This window comes from Tiliqua scincoides, chromosome 1 (assembly GCF_035046505.1).
Source record: "Tiliqua scincoides isolate rTilSci1 chromosome 1, rTilSci1.hap2, whole genome shotgun sequence".
NCBI lineage: Eukaryota > Metazoa > Chordata > Lepidosauria > Squamata > Scincidae > Tiliqua > Tiliqua scincoides.
The window spans coordinates 61018053-61035233 of NC_089821.1; the positions used below are offsets into that span (position 1 = coordinate 61018053).

General features: G+C 43.1%; 1 protein-coding gene across 4 annotated transcripts in view; it reads left to right on the plus strand.

Annotated features, from left to right (window-relative positions):
- The window catches only part of PPP6R3 (protein phosphatase 6 regulatory subunit 3), an 89475-nt gene that overhangs the window by 65198 nt on the left and 7096 nt on the right, over positions 1-17181 (plus strand). For all 4 annotated transcript variants that reach the window (XM_066611142.1, XM_066611141.1, XM_066611143.1 and 1 more), the window contains 6 exons: positions 2410-2464; positions 4931-5061; positions 5838-5956; positions 7427-7580; positions 12718-12824; positions 15720-15870. In XM_066611142.1, the coding sequence (XP_066467239.1) occupies positions 2410-2464; positions 4931-5061; positions 5838-5956; positions 7427-7580; positions 12718-12824; positions 15720-15870 (717 nt within the window). The remainder of the gene's footprint in view (positions 1-2409; positions 2465-4930; positions 5062-5837; positions 5957-7426; positions 7581-12717; positions 12825-15719; positions 15871-17181) is intronic.

The following is a 17181-nucleotide window of genomic DNA, read 5'->3' on the forward strand; positions in this document are numbered from 1 at the left end:
TTTAGTTTTCTTGCTGTGATACAAAGCATATCTTATTCACTTATATTTTTATGAAAAGTGTTTGAAAGTTTCTTTTCACACATTAGTAAAAAAAATGATAAATCGGTAAACCAGCATAAGGTAATAGCAACAAATTTGGTATAAGGTATTCTGGGCCGGTGTATCTCAAGTTACATATGGCCAGTTGTGAGAGAAAACCAGTACCAAAATGTTTAATACATGTGCAGTAAGATTCAAAAATTAAACTGTAGTAGTAGTAGTAGTAGTAGTAGTAGTAGTAGTAGTAGTAACTTTATTGTCATTGTGCTACAGCACAATGAAATTTATGCACCTTTGAGATACAAGCATAAATATATACTACAATTCCAACAATCACACTCTACACACTCACCCACGCATTCTATACAACATGCACCATAATATAAAAACAGTATAACAGGCCATAATGCCCAGGAGCATGGTAACAACTATATTGCCTTATTCAACGTAATTATGGCTGTGGGATAAAAACTGTTCAGGAATTGTGTGGTGCGTGCTCTAATAGTTGTGTATCGTCTACCCGAAGGCAACAGTTCAAGGAACTTATGAGCCGGATGGAAGGGGTCTCTCAGAATACTATGCAACTTCTGCAGACAGTGAGATGTATAGATGTCCTCCAAAGCTGGTAGATGAAGGTTGATGATGTGCTGCACAATCTTAATAATTCTCTGCAGAGCTTTTTTGTCCGCTGCAGAGCAATTTCCGTACCACACCAAGATATCATAGGTTAGGACACTCTCAATGGTGCAACGATAGCAAGACACAAGCAGCTGCTGTGACAAATTTAACCTCCCAAGCTTCCTCAGAAAATATAACCGCTTTTGTGCCTTTTTAAAATCAACATGCTGGTGTGAATAGTCCATGAGAGGTCCTCTGTGATTTAAATACCTAGGAATTTGAAACTAGCAACCCTCTCCGCCTCCTCACCATTTATGTATAATGGTGTGTGTACATCCCTCTTTTTCCGGAAGTCAATTATAAGTTATTTAGTTTTTTTGATGTTAAGTGAGAGATTATTTTCTTTGCACCACAATAACAACTCCTGTACCTCCTTCCTATAAGCAGACTCATCATTCCCGCTAACAAGCCCCACCACTGTAGTATTAAATACTAAAACAAAACTAAATTAAAAACTAAAATATTAAATACTGTACTGTATAGCCCAAGATGTTAAACCTCCAAATCAGTGCAGCATAAAAGTGTCTTAGTCACCTGCTCACTAAAATTCAAACTTGTAATATGTATTTAAATTTACCCGTCTACAGAACAGTAGCCCTTCAACCTTTCCTGTTCTCGCTCATCACATCAGTGTGGCTTTACTTGCTTTACACATCAATACCTTTTTCTGCAGAGTTCTGCACAGTTCCCTCCTGCATGTTGTGCATGTCCACAGCTTGGATTGTCCTAGAGTAGAGTTTTCCTGCTGCATCTAAAAGTAAATCAGTAGTCCACAGGCTATTTCTAATTCTTCTTTAAAATAGTAAGTTAACAGTTTGTCCACTTTGGCTCTTTAATGATCTCTAATATTTTTCCAGTTGATGTCCTTTTTTTACTGTTTGAAGAGCTCTTTGTATGTCACATTCCCAGTCAAGCTATTAATTTTGTCCTGGAAGTTTTCAGTGGAGGACTGATTCACGTGTTTTGGAAACTAGAAAACATATGCCTTTATACTATATGAGCCTTTCTTCTCTTGACCTGGTGCATCTGTTGAGGGAACCCTGGGCCCGTCATGGTTCCTTGTGACTACATAAGGTTTTTGTGCATTTTTAAAAGTACTACTCTAGCATATTACAAGTAGCCTCATATCCAGCCCAGGACCACCTGGCACCTGAGTCAGTGTGCCCAGTGCTGCCCCCTTACCCAGTGACATGCCAGCCTCTGCTCCTCCAACACTTTAGCCCACCATAGTCCTCTACTCCAGACTCCCACTTTGTTGTCCCCACCTTTCCTTTTCCAATCCAGGTAGTGGGAAGAGGAGGATCAGTGAGGCAAGCAGCTGGATCAGTCTGCCAGTCTGCTGCCTGAGATGACAGCTTCAGTTGGTCTCAAGGATAGACCAGCCCTGAGTAGCTTGTATATCTATGAAGCATGCACTGGTTGTGTCTGTTGCATGTGAATTGGGTCTAAGACTAGAATGGACCATTAAAATTTCTTCCCTTAAGTCATTATTTAGTTCTTTTAATTCTCTGTGAGTCTATGACCAAAATCCAGGTTCCTCTTTCCTATGTTGCCAGTCAAGAGCACAAAATTTGATTTTTACAGAGCATATTATAATTTCAGGATGTTTGTCTGTGCTGTCTAGAATGCTGTTTCTCTTCTGTTTTAGTGTATAAATCTGTACTAAATTTTAGTGTATAAATTTGTTTACAGTGTTTCTTTTGATCGCGTGTCAGACATCAATTTTACCCTCAATACAAATGATAGTGTAAGTATTCTCCTGCAGCTATTCTTGTTCTGTTTGGAAATGTGAATAATAAAATTCAAAATGGATGCTCTATTCACACCCTAGTAAGAGCATGCTGAGAGTACATTGTGGTATTGCTTCCAAAGAATGGTATTTTTATAAGGAAGTAATTCAGCACCTTCCTATCTAGGATGTTGCAATGATTCAAGATTTTCTAAGGGAATATATTGCTAGCTTTCAATAGTTAACATTACAAAGTAGAGGGAAAACATGTCCTTCTGCCCACTGAAGTCATGGGAGATATAGCTTATCAGGCTGATAGATCTAGAGCAGTGTTTCCCAGCAATGGGAAACACTGAATTCCTTAGGGATGACTGTCACTGACTGCAGGACAGCGGTGGTGGCACTTCCAGATTTGTGCCACAACTTCTGTCTAAGTAAGTCCTACTGGGTGGTGGTATCTACCAGGTGGTGGCTGGAGACACCACAAAACCTGGTTTCTCGCTGCCACCGCTGCCAGGTAAGTCCAAAAAAACCCTTCTTTACTTAGTCATCAGCAATGGCACGAACCTGGAAGTCCGACTCTCTAATGCCCTGCAAGCGCTTAGTGGTTCCCTTACCTTGGTATTAAGCTGGGAAGCACTGTCCTGGCAAAGGCTTCCCTTGTGTAGACTATGGTAACCATTCCGCTGGGGAGACTCCACAAAGCGCCTCTGTGTGCCCCCAGTCTTCACTGCTTTCAGCCGCTTCTGCCCGGAAATCCGTGTGCAAAACCTGCTGGGGTGTCAGAAGCCGGAAGCAGCCGGACAAGGTGAAGATGGGGGGCTGCTTGGAAGTGCTTTATGGAGGTTCCCCCATGGAACAGTAAGCGCCGTTCACACGGGGGAAGGCTTAGGCAGGGCACTAGACCAGGCCTGGAGGCCAGAGCCTGGAGAGCCCTGATCTAGAGGGAACAGCATCTACCATATATAAGCAATGGAACACATAGCCTAGGGAGATCTTGGAAGCTCCTTCATTGGATATTTGCATGGTGATCCTGGGTTGGTATATTTCCAGGATCCTGTTAAAGGGTAGGAGGTTTTCTCTTGGGACAAGAAGACAAGGTGACATCATTGGATGTGTACAGGATAACACGTTGTGGCCTTTCTAGTTTTGTGAATTGATACTATGAATGCTACTTTCTAAAGTTGCACCACTGCTCATTTCTTTTGGTAACAGCTTGTTCTGTTAGCAGTGCAAAATAATTAGGTAATGGGCTGTAACAGGAATGGTCAAATGTTAGCTCATAGGCCTCATGCAGGTGCCTCCACAATTGTTTTTTTTTTTTTCCTGGTCCTGCTACCCTTGATAGATTATGACCTTGCATTATCAGTTCTTAGTAACCAGAAGGTATATATAAATTGAGGGCATTGCCATGCCTCCCAGTCACAGAGTGCTATGAGGTGTGGTACTGATGGCTGGGGAAAAGGTACAGCCCACTTCTTCCTTGCAGGTGCCCCTCCTAGGAAATTAGAGGTCTTCTGAAAGAGAAGACCTATGTGCTGATTGAAAGCAATGCACAGCTCTCTCAAGCTGCTTTCTTCCAACTGTGCACTCATCCTGGCGGTGGGTGGTGGCCGTTAAAAACTATTGCTGTGGTTAGGTTTGGGAATGGGATTGTTTGAGCTGCCTTTCTGTGTATTTATTTTTCTTTGTTATATTTTTGTTAACTGTAAGCAGGGTACACATGTTCTAATTAAAACTCGAAAACTAGTGCTGCCTTGGCCAAGACCTCTGAGACACAGTGGTTCATTGCATCTCCCCTGCTACAGTGCTGGTTTTTCAGGAGCCCCTTCCTGTAACTGCCTCCCACCCACAAAATAGTAATTCTTCCCCATTAAAATGTTGAGGGGAAAGTTATGATGCCCTTGCTATGACCAGAGGGATCTAGCTCCTGAACAACTTGTCCATGATGAATTTAGTCCTCTAGGATTAAGAAACTGCTTGTACTTGTAGTATGGCACAGAAATCCTGATAGATTTGAATGTTAACTCCTGGACTTCAGAATTGGTTCTGTGCATAATCAGTATTTATCCTCTTATTGCACATTTTAAAATAAGCAGAGAATAATGGAGGAGAAAATTGTCTTTAAAATTTGCCTTAAGATGCCAAGATTGAATCTGTCACCTATGAGCTGATGAAGAGCTTTAAAGCAACTTCCTATAAATTTGTAAATTTTATGTTTAAGATTGATTAGGCTAAAAGGGAACTTTTGAAATTTGGTTTAATCCCTGAACAGAAAATGTAATCTTTCCACTAGTGTGGGAGCTATATATTATAATGGGTAGGTTTTTTTTTTCCCTGAGGGAATAGTTTTCTGTATGTCATTTTACCCCCAAGGATGGCATTCAAACCAACTAAGCACATAAATGAGGTGAATAGGAAATTTGGTTTTTCTGAATGGTGGTGTTAGTCAATTTCATTGTTTCACTTCTAAATTTTCTTTAGGGCAATATTGCTCTGTTTGAAGCATGCTGCAAGGAAAGAATACAGCAATTTGATGATGGTGGTTCTGATGAAGAAGATATCTGGGAAGAGAAACATATTGCATTTACTCCAGAATCTCAGAGACGATCCAGGTAGGCTAGATGAATGTCTTTCCCTGTTGTACTAACATGATTTGGCACTGAGTCAATATGTAAGCATTTGAATTCTTAGTTGACCAATCACATATGAACCTGTATGAGTATTGCAGAATTGGGATATCATTTCAATACTACATATTATACTTGGCCTTGTACTAGTGTGGTCTTGTAGCAAAGCTGATCTTGGAAGCTTTGGGAGCTTTATTGTGCTCTTAAGTTGGGGAAAACACTGTGTGTCTTGAGGGTGGGAAGAAAACTCAAATATTTTTCTTGATCGTTTTTGAGTGTTGCTGAAGCATTAATATCAGGAACACATCTTTTGACCACTCTGAGCAGGCAGCTAGTACCTCAGATCCACTTCTACATGGTGGCTATATTGTAGTTTGAGTGTTTAGGGTCTTGCTGTCTCTGTGCATCCTGTTTGAGGAAGATGAGAGATTCTCCCTATTTTCAGAGTTGATCAGAAGCGAACTCTACCTTCGGACAAGAATTAGATAATATCTTGAAGGATATGGAATGCTTTTCTCAAGAATACTTTTTTTTTAAAGTTGAAATTCCTATTTTGTTTTGGCATTCTGTGAGTATTTTATTGGACTGTGTTAAAAACGTCCCTTTGTACAACAGGGATCAGACTTCCCTTACTCCTTTTTCTTATGGGACTGTTTGGCTTTGTGTCTGAAAAAACCTGTGTTGAATGCATCAAAGGGAGAGTATATCTGGTTAGTGAAAATAATAATCTCTCTGTATATTTGTCTATTTTTTTAAAAAAGCTCAGGCAGTACAGACAGCGAAGAGAGTACAGATTCCGAAGAAGAGGATGGAACAAAGCAAGACTTGTTTGAGTCAAGCACCAATACAGAAGATAAGATGGAAGTAGATTTGAATGAACGTAAGTAGCTTCTATGCTTCTGGTTTCTATTCATTAAAATGCTGAATGCAGAAATTGGTCTCCTGTCACCAATACTGCCTGTGATTATAGCATAGGAAGTATAGGAGTCATTGGCCATGTTCAAATTTTCCACTGCGTGGGCTGTCTTCTTAACACTACTTTTTCAGTGTTTCTATTTATTGCATAAAACTTTAGTTTTAGCACTGATCATGCAAACAAGTTGGAGATGGGTACTTCTATTAAATTGTAAGGCAGACTACTTCAGATTTTCCCTATTTGTTTTGGGATAAACTGGCTAAGACCCAAATCCTAACCCACTTTCTAGCATTGGCATAGCTGTGCCAATGGGACATGTGCTGCATCCTGCAGTTGAGGGGCACTCACGAAGGCGTCCTCAAAGTAAGGGAATGTTTGTTTCCTCACCTAGGAGCTGCATTGCCCTTATATCGGTGCTGGAAAGTGGGTTAGGATTGCGCCCTATGTAAGTAATATCTCAGGTATGTAGTGACAGGTTCATTCCCAGAGACAAGCAATAATGTGTGTCAAAAGCATCTAGATCAGCCATTTTCAACCACTGTGCCGTGGCGCACTGGTGTGCCGTGAATGGTCCCCGGGTGTGCTGCGGGAATTTGGGGGAGGGTCATTTATCAATAGGACCATTGGGGGATGTGAGCCCCCATTGACAGCATAGTGTGCCTTGTCAATTGTCAAAAAGCTGATGGTGTGCCTTGACCATTTTAGTGCCTTGCCAGTGTGCCGCGAGATGAAAAAATTGAAAATCATTGATCTAGATTTTTAAACAAGATCTCAGGTAACTTAAGCTGCAATCCTATCCACATTTACCTGGGAGTAAGCCCCATTGACTATAATGGGACTTACTTCTGAGTAGAAATGCATAGGATTGGGCTCTTAGTCATTTGATATAGCTAATCTTTAGAGATCATTCTTAGTGAGTTGGAGGAAGCGTTCAGATAAACCTTGTCAAATAGGAAATGCTTCTGGGAAGACCAGGGACACTTGGATTGTAAGGATCAAAAATCTGGCTTCTGCAGAAGTGTTACGTAAAATATGAGAATTGGAATTGCACAGTCTTATATTGGTCTTACAGAATATTTTTGTTTGTTTTTCATTAATGGAGCTTGCAGAGATTTAAGAAATACAAAATAAGATCACTGTAATTGTGAAAAAGTTCTAAAATGACACTAATTTATTTTATCCAGCCAAAATGGAAGTATAACAGTCTCTGATATAGAGGAAGACTGGTTACTAATGTCTCTAGGCCTTTCAAATGGTGACCTCAATGCAAAGTACTCTGACAAGGAGAAAATGTGCCGGCGGGGGTCAGATTGTTTTAAATGATCAAGGAAACTCCAGATCTGTTCTGAGTATTTTAAAATAGACTGCAGCAGATTCATTCCCAGTTTTTCACTTTAAGGATTGACATACTTTTAAATTCTACAATCTTTCCAGCCCCTACCTGGTCAGCTAACTTTGATGTTCCTATGGAAACGGCACATGGCACCAATTTGGATTCTGTTGGATCTGATGTATGGAGCACTGAAGAACAGATGCCAGCAAAAGAAACTGGCTGGGCTTCCTTTTCAGAGTTCACCTCTTCCCTAAGGTAGGAAAATATTGTACTGCTTCAAAATTTGTGAATCAGTTTTTCTTATGTGTTTGTTTTTGCCTGATAATATGTAAGTTGTGGCTTTGATTGAGGCCTTTTAAGTGTGAATTTTAAGAGTGAGTTAAGAATCTTTAGGGGCTATCTTTATTGGCTATGATGAAAAGATATTGCCTGTAATCATATGACTTCAAAATAAGTAACTTTATTTACTTGGTTGGGTAAATAAAGTGTCAGTGCTATCCATAACTTCAGTGCTTCCATAGCAAATGGGACATCCAATGAGAGGATGCGGGATCCAATGAGAGGATCCAATGAGAGGATTCGGGGACAAAGGAGCGAATAAGCAGCCCATCCTGGGGCATTCCGTGTATAAATGCTTTTATGCGAATGCCCGAAGTCTACGAGCAAAGGTGGGAGAACTGGAATGTCTGGTGACAAGGGAAAACATTGACATAGTGGGCATAACGGAAACCTGGTGGAATGCGGAGAATCAGTGGGATACCGCAATCCCGGGCTATAAACTCTACAGGAGGGACAGGCAGGGGCGTGTTGGAGGTGGGGTGGCCGTTTATGTTAAGGAAGGGATAGAATCCAGCAAAGTAGAGATTGAAGGTGGGTCCGACTCCACCGTAGAATCTCTGTGGGTTAAATTACCAGGCTTGTGCAGCGATGTAATACTGGGGGCGTGCTATCGTCCTCCAGACCAGAAATCGGATGGGGACCTTGAAATGAGGAAACAGATCAGGGAGGTGACAAGGAGGGACAGGGTTGTAATCATGGGGGACTTCAATTATCCTCATATTGACTGGGTCAATTTGTGTTCTGGTCACGATAAGGAAACCGGATTTCTTGACGTGCTAAATGACTATGGCTTAGAGCAGCTAGTCACGGAGCCCACCAGAGGACAGGTGACTCTGGATTTAATATTGTGCGGTACGCAGGACCTGGTTAGAGATGTAAACGTTACTGAGCCATTGGGGAACAGTGATCATGCTGCGATCCGTTTTGACATGCACGTAGGGGGAAGAATATCAGGCAAATCTCTCACAAAAACCCTTGACTTCCAACGGGTGGACTTCCCTCAAATGAGGAGGCTGGTTAGAAGGAGGTTGAAAGGGAAGGTAAAAAGAGTCCAATCTCTCCAGAGTGCATGGAGGCTGCTTAAAACAACAGTAATAGAGGCCCAGCAGAGGTGTATACCGCAAAGAAAGAAGGGTTCCACTAAATCCAGGAGGGTGCCCGCATAGCTAACAAGCCAAGTTAGAGAGGCTGTGAAGGACAAGGAAGCTTCCTTCCGTAAATGGAAGTCTTGCCCTAATGAGGAGAATAAAAAGGAACATAAACTGTGGCAAAAGAAATGTAAGAAGGTGATACGGGAGGCCAAGCGAGACTATGAGGAACGCATGGCCAGCAACATTAAGGGGAATAATAAAAGCTTCTTCAAATATGTTAGAAGCAGGAAATCCGCCAGAGAAGCAGTTGGCCCTCTAGATGGTGAGGGAGGGAAAGGGGAGATAAAAGGAGACTTAGAGATGGCAGAGAAATTAAATGAGTTCTTTGCATCTGTCTTCACGGCAGTAGACCTCGGGCAGATACCGCTGCCTGAACGGCCCCTCCTGACCAAGGAGTTAAGTCAGATAGAGGTTAAAAGAGAAGATGTTTCAGACCTCATTGATAAATTAAAGATCAATAAGTCACTGGGCCCTGATGGCATCCACCCAAGAGTTATTAAGGAATTGAAGAATGAAGTTGCAGATCTCTTGACTAAAATATGCAACTTGTCCCTCAAAACGGCCACAGTGCCAGAGGATTGGAGGATAGCAAATGTCACACCAATCATTAAAAAGGGAAAGGGGGGACCCGGGAAACTATAGGCCGGTCAGCCTAACATCCATACCGGGTAAGATGGTGGAATGCCTCATCAAAGATAGGATCTCAAAACACATAGACGAACAGGCCTTGCTGAGGGAGAGTCAGAATGGCTTCTGTAAGGGTAAGTCTTGCCTCACGAACCTTATAGAATTCTTTGAAAAGGTCAACAGGCATGTGGATGTGGGAGAACCCGTGGACATTATATATCTGGACTTTCAGAAGGCGTTTGACACGGTCCCTCACCAAAGGCTACTGAAAAAACTCCACAGTCAGGGAATTAGAGGACGGGTCCTCTCGTGGATTGAGAACTGGTTGGAGGGCAGGAAGCAGAGAGTGGGTGTCAATGGGCAATTTTCACAATGGAGAGAGGTGAAAAGCGGTGTGCCCCAAGGATCTGTCCTGGGACCAGTGCTTTTCATCCTCTTCATAAATGACCTGGAGACAGGGTTGAGCAGTGAAGTGGCTAAGTTTGCAGATGACACCAAACTTTTCCGAGTGGTGAAGACCAGATGTGATTGTGAGGAGCTCCAGAAGGATCTCTCCAGACTGGCAGAATGGGCAGCAAAATGGCAGATGCGCTTCAATGTCAGTAAGTGTAAAGTCATGCACATTGGGGCAAAAAATCAAAACTTTAGATATAGGCTGATGGGTTCTGAGCTGTCTGTGACAGATCAGGAGAGAGATCTTGGGGTGGTGGTGGACAGGTCGATGAAAGTGTCGACCCAATGTGCGGCGGCAGTGAAGAAGGCCAATTCTATGCTTGGGATCATTAGGAAGGGTATTGAGAACAAAACGGCTAGTATTATAATGCCGTTGTACAAATCTATGGTAAGGCCACACCTGGAGTATTGTGTCCAGTTCTGGTCGCCGCATCTCAAAAAAGACATAGTGGAAATGGAAAAGGTGCAAAAGAGAGCGACTAAGATGATTACGGGGCTGGGGCACCTTCCTTATGAGGAAAGGCTACGGCGTTTGGGTCTCTTCAGCCTAGAAAAGAGACGCCTGAGGGGGGACATGATTGAGACATACAAAATTATGCAGGGGATGGACAGAGTGGATAGGGAGATGCTCTTTACACTCTCACATAATACCAGAACCAGGGGACATCCACTCAAATTGAGTGTTGGGCGGGTTAGGACAGACAAAAGAAAATATTTCTTTACTCAGCGTGTGGTCGGTCTGTGGAACTCCTTGCTACAGGATGTGGTGCTGGCGTCTGGCCTGGACGCTTTTAAAAGGGGATTGGTCAAGTTTCTGGAGGAAAAATCCATTATGGGGTACAAGCCATGATGTGTATGCGCAACCTCCTGATTTTAGAAATGGGTTATGTCAGAATGCCAGATGCAAGGGAGGGCACCAGGATGAGGTCTCTTGTTATCTGGTGTGCTCCCTGAGGCATTTGGTGGGCCGCTGTGAGATACAGGAAGCTGGACTAGATGGGCCTATGGCCTGATCCAGTGGGGCTGTTCTTATGTTCTTATGACATACCCATGTCAGGTAGCAGAACGTAATGAATGGTGCCAAGCCTGGAGCACTGTACCCTCTAAACTGCATGGTTGTGCAACTTGAATCTGAGCCCTGCGTTGCTTCTGTAACAGCACTCCAAAACTCAGCAGTAATTATGACATCATTGCCAAGTGCTCCAGAGCTGCTTCTCTGCAGCTCTGTTAGAGCTCCACTCAGAGTTGGTGGAAATTACAGGGAATGCTCGGCCAGGAGACTACCTTTGCTTCCCTTGTCTCAGCACTTCACTTCTTCTACCGTTCCCTGTAGCAATTTAGAGCTGCATTCAGATTTTGTTTTAAATTTAAAAAAATTAGGTTGACAGCTTATAGCATAGTTGATGAATGAAACTTTTAAGATTCCCTTTTTATTTAAAGCTTTGGAAGTGACTTGCTCAGAATGTGATCTTTCATCCTGTTACCCTATTTTTCACATTTTTATACCACCCTTCCTCCAAGGAGCTCAGGGGTGATCACGTACATGGTTCCTCCCCTTCGTTTGTCCTTAAAACAACAGTGTGTGGTAGATGAGGCTGCGAAATAGTGATTGACCTAAGGTCACCCAGAAGCTTCATGGCTGAGTGGAGATTCTTGTTCACTTTCTTGTCCTTATCCCGTGGGAAGATTTTAATTGAATGATCTTTCAGTTTCAAATAGGTGTAAATTTTTGCCAACTCTTACACACTTACGTGTATTCTGTTTCCTTTGCATCAGTAGTTCCAGATAGTCAGGACAAGATGATTACAGTAGTCTAAATAGGATGTCACCAGGGCATGGGCCACCCTAGCCAGATGCGACTGACTCGGGTATGGCTGCAGCTAGCACACAAGCTAAAACTGGAAAAAGGTTCCTCTGGCTTCAGTTACCACCTGGACATCTAGGAGGAGCTGTGGATGCAGAAAGACCCCCAGGCTGCATACCTGTTCCTTCAGAGGGAGCACAGCTCCTTCTAGAACAGGCTGATAGTCTAATACCAGCTTCATGGGTTTCTGAACCAAGATAACTTCTGTCTTGTCTGGATTTAATTTCAGTTTATTACCCCTCATCCAGACCCCAACTGCCTGCATGCAGCGCTTCAGGACCTCACCAGCCCCTGAGATCTGATGAAAAAAGAAATAGAGCAATTATCAGCATGCTGATGACACCCTATTCTAAATTTCCCTTTCCCAGCATTTGTGTAGATACTGAATAGCATAGGGGGCAAAATGGAACCTTGCGGAACTCTGCAAGTGTTGAACATGAGTCCCCCAGCAGCATCACCACCACCACCACTTAGGCATGGTTGGAGAAGAAGTAGCAAAACCACTGCAACACACGGCCTCCCAGCCCCAGCTCGACCAGTCAGCATCAGAGGACACCATGGTTGATGGTATCAAAAGCCACTGAGAGGTCTAGCAGGACCAACAGGAATGCATTCCCCCTCTTTGTTTAAGCCCTGGCATAGTTCATTCAGCAGGCTGTCTTAATTCCAAAGTCTGGTCTAAAACAGGATTGATAGAGGTCCAGAAAATCTATTTCTTCCAGGACTCCTTGGTACCACCACCACCCTTTTTTCTGTTATATATGGCTCAGAGACTTGAGATGGGACTTGAGAATTTCAAGTAAGGACTTGAAACTTGAAGGTAGATACTTGAAACTTGACTTGAGACTTGGGGTTAGGGTCTTATACACATCACTGGCAGAGAGTACCAAAATGTATCCTCTCTTTAAATACAAAAACTTTTGAAATGGAACTCATTAGAGCTTGCTTTGTGTTAAAGTTCAAAAGATTCCTTAAGAAGTAATTCACCTGTGGAGATGGAAACCAACACCGAGCCAGTGGATCCTCTGAGTGCAAATGCAACTGCACTTGCAACTCAACCAGAAGGTAAGAGAATTGAAATGATGCAGGAAAACATTTGTAGAGGAATTTATCTGTTCTTTTCAAGACTTGTGCAGCCACATGTAGTGAAGGTCTGCGCATGTGCAGAGCTGACGTCATAAGTTTCCAGAGCTTTGTGAAGCACTCTGCCCTGGTTCTTGAGTGGGATGCTTCAAAGGTGGGATGTCCAGTTCTTCAGTTCCTTTTTGACCACCTCTTTTTTTTCTTAGCTAGGTAGCTCTGTCTCATTGTATGGTGAGCAGGATCACTATCAAAAAGTACCATTGGTGTGGGGCAAAACTTACTTTCACCTGCAAACACTACACTTGTCTCTTTTTTTCCATTTTTTTATTGTGATACACATAATACATTGAATACATTGTAAATCAAAGTGTCGATACGTTGTTAAAGGAGAAAAGGGGAAAAAATAAAAGAAAGAAGAGAAAAATAATAAATCATTGGTGATACATTATAAACAAACAGTTGAGAGGCTTCCAGATAGCCAAGAATTTATCCATATGCAGTTGTCTTTTGTAAATAACTACAGTAACTCAAAAGTAGATAGCAACAAGAGATCGTCAATCCACTGTGAAATGATAGGTGGGCATTTTTCCTTCCGTGTTTTCAATAGAAGTCCTTTAGCTACAGTCAGGGCGCAGAAAAACCACCTCTGCTGGCTGTCAGAAAGTTTCCAAACAGTAGGATTGTAGTTCAAAAGGACTTGTCTCTTAAGTTGGCACTCAGGGAGTTGACCTTCACTGCTGTTGCAGTGATATTGGCATCTTGTGCCACCTCCCTCTCCATCTTCAGCATTAGCAACATTTTTCTTGAAGCAGGTGAACTTTGAAAGCACAGAGATCCTCTGCAGTGAACCGTTGGGACTGTTGCCAGAAGGGGCATGATAAATATCATGACCTACTCATGGTGGGCAGTCAGTACCAGGATCCCCCCAATGAAACATTTAGTTGGATCCCAAGTCAGTGGATCATTTTTCTGCAGCCCTGCCATCAGTCCCATCCACTACAGTGGCCTGGGTTTTTGACACTGACATGTGTTTCAGTCCTGAGTAAGTGAGCTTGTTCCAGAAGCAGTCTTACTCTCCTATCAAGATTGATCCCAAAGACACCATCTTTGGACTCCTCCCTTGGATCTGGTATTGTTGTGATCTGCAGCATCTCTTGAGGAGTGTCATGGAACTTAGAGAGTCATGGAGCTGACAAACAATTCAACCAAGAGTCATGGAATTGGTAAACAGTTCAACCAACCATCCTTTTGGCATGTCTCTCTCCAACTGTTGGAGCTCTCTTTAAATTCTACAGTTTGTACTTAGGTAGTGGTTTTCAAAGGAACTGAGGAATTGGGCATACTTCCTGCCCTTGATGCACTTTGGGTGCAGGGACATAATGCTCAATCTTTGGAAGTTTCCAGCTTGCGTATATACAGGTGACCATTTGAATGATAGAGGTAAGCAACCTTTTGCTTTCTCTTTCTTATATTTGTCATCTGTCATGTTGTGGTGTAAAATGGTTGCCTAAACAAAGAGCAATGGTCTTGTAAACTTCAGTTCAGCTCTAGGCTATAGGAGTGTAAGAACTAAGCTGAAACCACTACTTTGGTGAAATGAGATTTGGAATTAACCAATTGAGTGGAGAACACACAGAAAGGATTTTTGTTTTCCTGTATAAGTGGTTCTAAGCCAAACATTGTTCTGTGCGCTTAGGCATTTAGACATGCCGGTCATATGTCTACAAACAAATGCTGGCTCTTCAGTTTAGAAACGGAGATGAGCACCACCCCTAGAATCGGACACGAATAAGCTTAACGCGGCAGGAACCTTTGCCTTTACCATTTTTAAGCCAAAGTACAAGAGAGCTTGGAATCTAGAGAACTGCTGTTGCTGCTTGGGAAAGGGAGACCGAGGGAGATCTAAGACAGAAGGCTGAACAAGAATCTGGACTAAAAATTGAATTGTATAAGAATTGATGTACAGTATAATTCTGTGTATGTTTACTCAAAGGTAAGCCCCATTGAGTTCAGTGAGAATTACACTTGCATAGATGTAGTGACTAATCTTAATTTGGTATCTGACTGCCTTAGGGAACATGTTTGGTTAGGCTTTGGTTGATACGTTTTCTCCATGTTTAATTTTTGTCCCCATATGCTCTTCCAGTTTTTTAAAGCTGCTTTTAAAGACTGTTTTCTTACCTGTATTTGCTTATTGAAGCTCTCTAATAAATAGTCACACACACAGTCCAATTCTGCTCAGCTCCCCATGCCGTGATGCAGCTGTGCCAACATGGTGCTCGGTGTACCTCACAGTAGAGTTTTTGTGTCTGGGGTGGCATTTTTGTGTCTGGAGGCCTCCGTGGGTTGAGGTAACGTTTGTTCCCTTGCCCAGGGCTAAGCCTGTGCTGGCCCACTGCTCAGACCTGTGCTAGCTACATTGTTGGTGCAAATCCACGTAGACCTGGTTTGGGGGGTCAAGGCCAGGAGGGGGGATAGGATATCAGCGTGCACTGCTGCTGCCAATACCACCCTCGCCCCTGTGCCCTCCTTATTTCTCTTCTACCCCTGTGGTGACTCGCCAGCGAGCATTCTTGATTCACTGGTGCGTGGACCCAGCTGTTTGCAGCAGCAGCCAGGCCGCACCAGATGATTTGTTGCATAAAGTGACAGCCATAAAAGGCCTTACGCTGCCAGAATGTTTGTTCCAGAGGTGTAAGGCCCAAATTGGATTAGGCCATAAGTTCCCTACTTACAGCGAGGTTCATATGTAACTTGAAACCAACATACTTTGGAACATTGGCAAAAGAAGCATGTCTGTGTTCGTGAAGTGCGTTAAAACACAGACATGTTTCTTGTGTCAAAGTGTACTGGTGGTATTCAGATTTTTCTTTCCAGCTGCAGGAAGTGTTGCAATGGAGGCTGGCTCTGATGGAGAAGATGAAATAGAAAATGCAGACAAAGTGACTGAGACAGTGATGAACGGCAGCATGAAGGAGACCCTTAGCCTTACTGTAGATGCTAAAACTGAAACTGCTGTATTTAAAAGGTGAGGGTTAATTTTTCTCTTCTGGTTCACCCTAGAGGTATCTGATTTGCTTGATTTGACTGTTTAAAATTATATCCTAGATTCTTCCATTACAGAAATATTTAAAAGAACCTTAAGACAAAAAATAGGGAGCTTTTTGCTAAAGGATCAAAGATTCAAAATATATTTTGACTGTGGATGTCAAGGTTCGCTGTCCCCAGTTTCCAGGGGCATTTTGAATCAGCTGGGTGATACTTCTCACTGGAACAGTAGCCAGGGTTCACCTCCAAACCTTGGTTTCCTGTAGGATCAGGGGCCAGGATTCTACTGCCGGACAAGTAGAATCTGAGGACCCTTGGAGCTTGGAAGAACTTCTGTCTTTTGCTGGCTTCCCTCTACCGTGTCTGAGCGACATATATGCATAAGTCTGATATAAAATAAGAGACACAAGACACTACTCCCAGATTGTGTAAAATACTGAATAACTACTGGCAGGTATTTTAAGTGTTAGTTAAACCCCTTTTTCAGGCCTGCTTATAGAAAACCCCAAACATCTCTCTTCTGTGGCACAGTTGGCTCTACCTTCTTTCTCACATGGAGCAAGGAAGGCTTTTTAGGTTGTGTCATACACCTAGCTGATACAGGACTTACAAATAGAGAGTAAGATGCTCAAGACTTCGCAGTGTAACCTTTTCCCACCAGTTAATGGTTTGACTTTTCATCTTGCTGAAATGGGGTTGGGGTGCCAGTTGCAGGCTTGCCATTAGGTCTGATGGGACAAATGCCCCAGGCATGAGCCTCTAGGACCCCACGGAAGCCTCTCTGAGGCTCGCAGCAGGGTTGGAAACTGTTCTTCTGGTTTTCCAGAAGCACAGTTTATAGCATTGGGGAACCTGAGAGAGGTTTCCCCGATGCGGGCTACGGTTGTGCGAGGCTCCATGAGCCTGAGGTGAGTGGGGGGGGCGGTGACGACAGCCCGCGGGGGGTGCCATCGCGAACCTTTGCCCTGGTTGCAGGGCTGGGAAGTCTGCTGCTATGGGGTGCTTAGCTCTTCCCACCTGGTTTGGGAGGTCCTTTTGACTACAGGAAGCCAAGCGTCAAGGTGAATCATGCCTACTGTTCCAGGGAGAGGTGCCATCCCACTGGTTTGGAATACCCTCCTGGAGTCAATGAGAACAGCAAATTCATGGTAAGAAATTTTCATTTTTCAATGAACTAATCTTTTGGTTTTGCAACTTCAGTGTCTGTGAGGTTTGTGAGAAAAGTCTTGGTACCTTGCTTATGGTGGCCTCGGCTGCTTCTGCTGATGTTGTCGTTGTAGTAAAAATATTT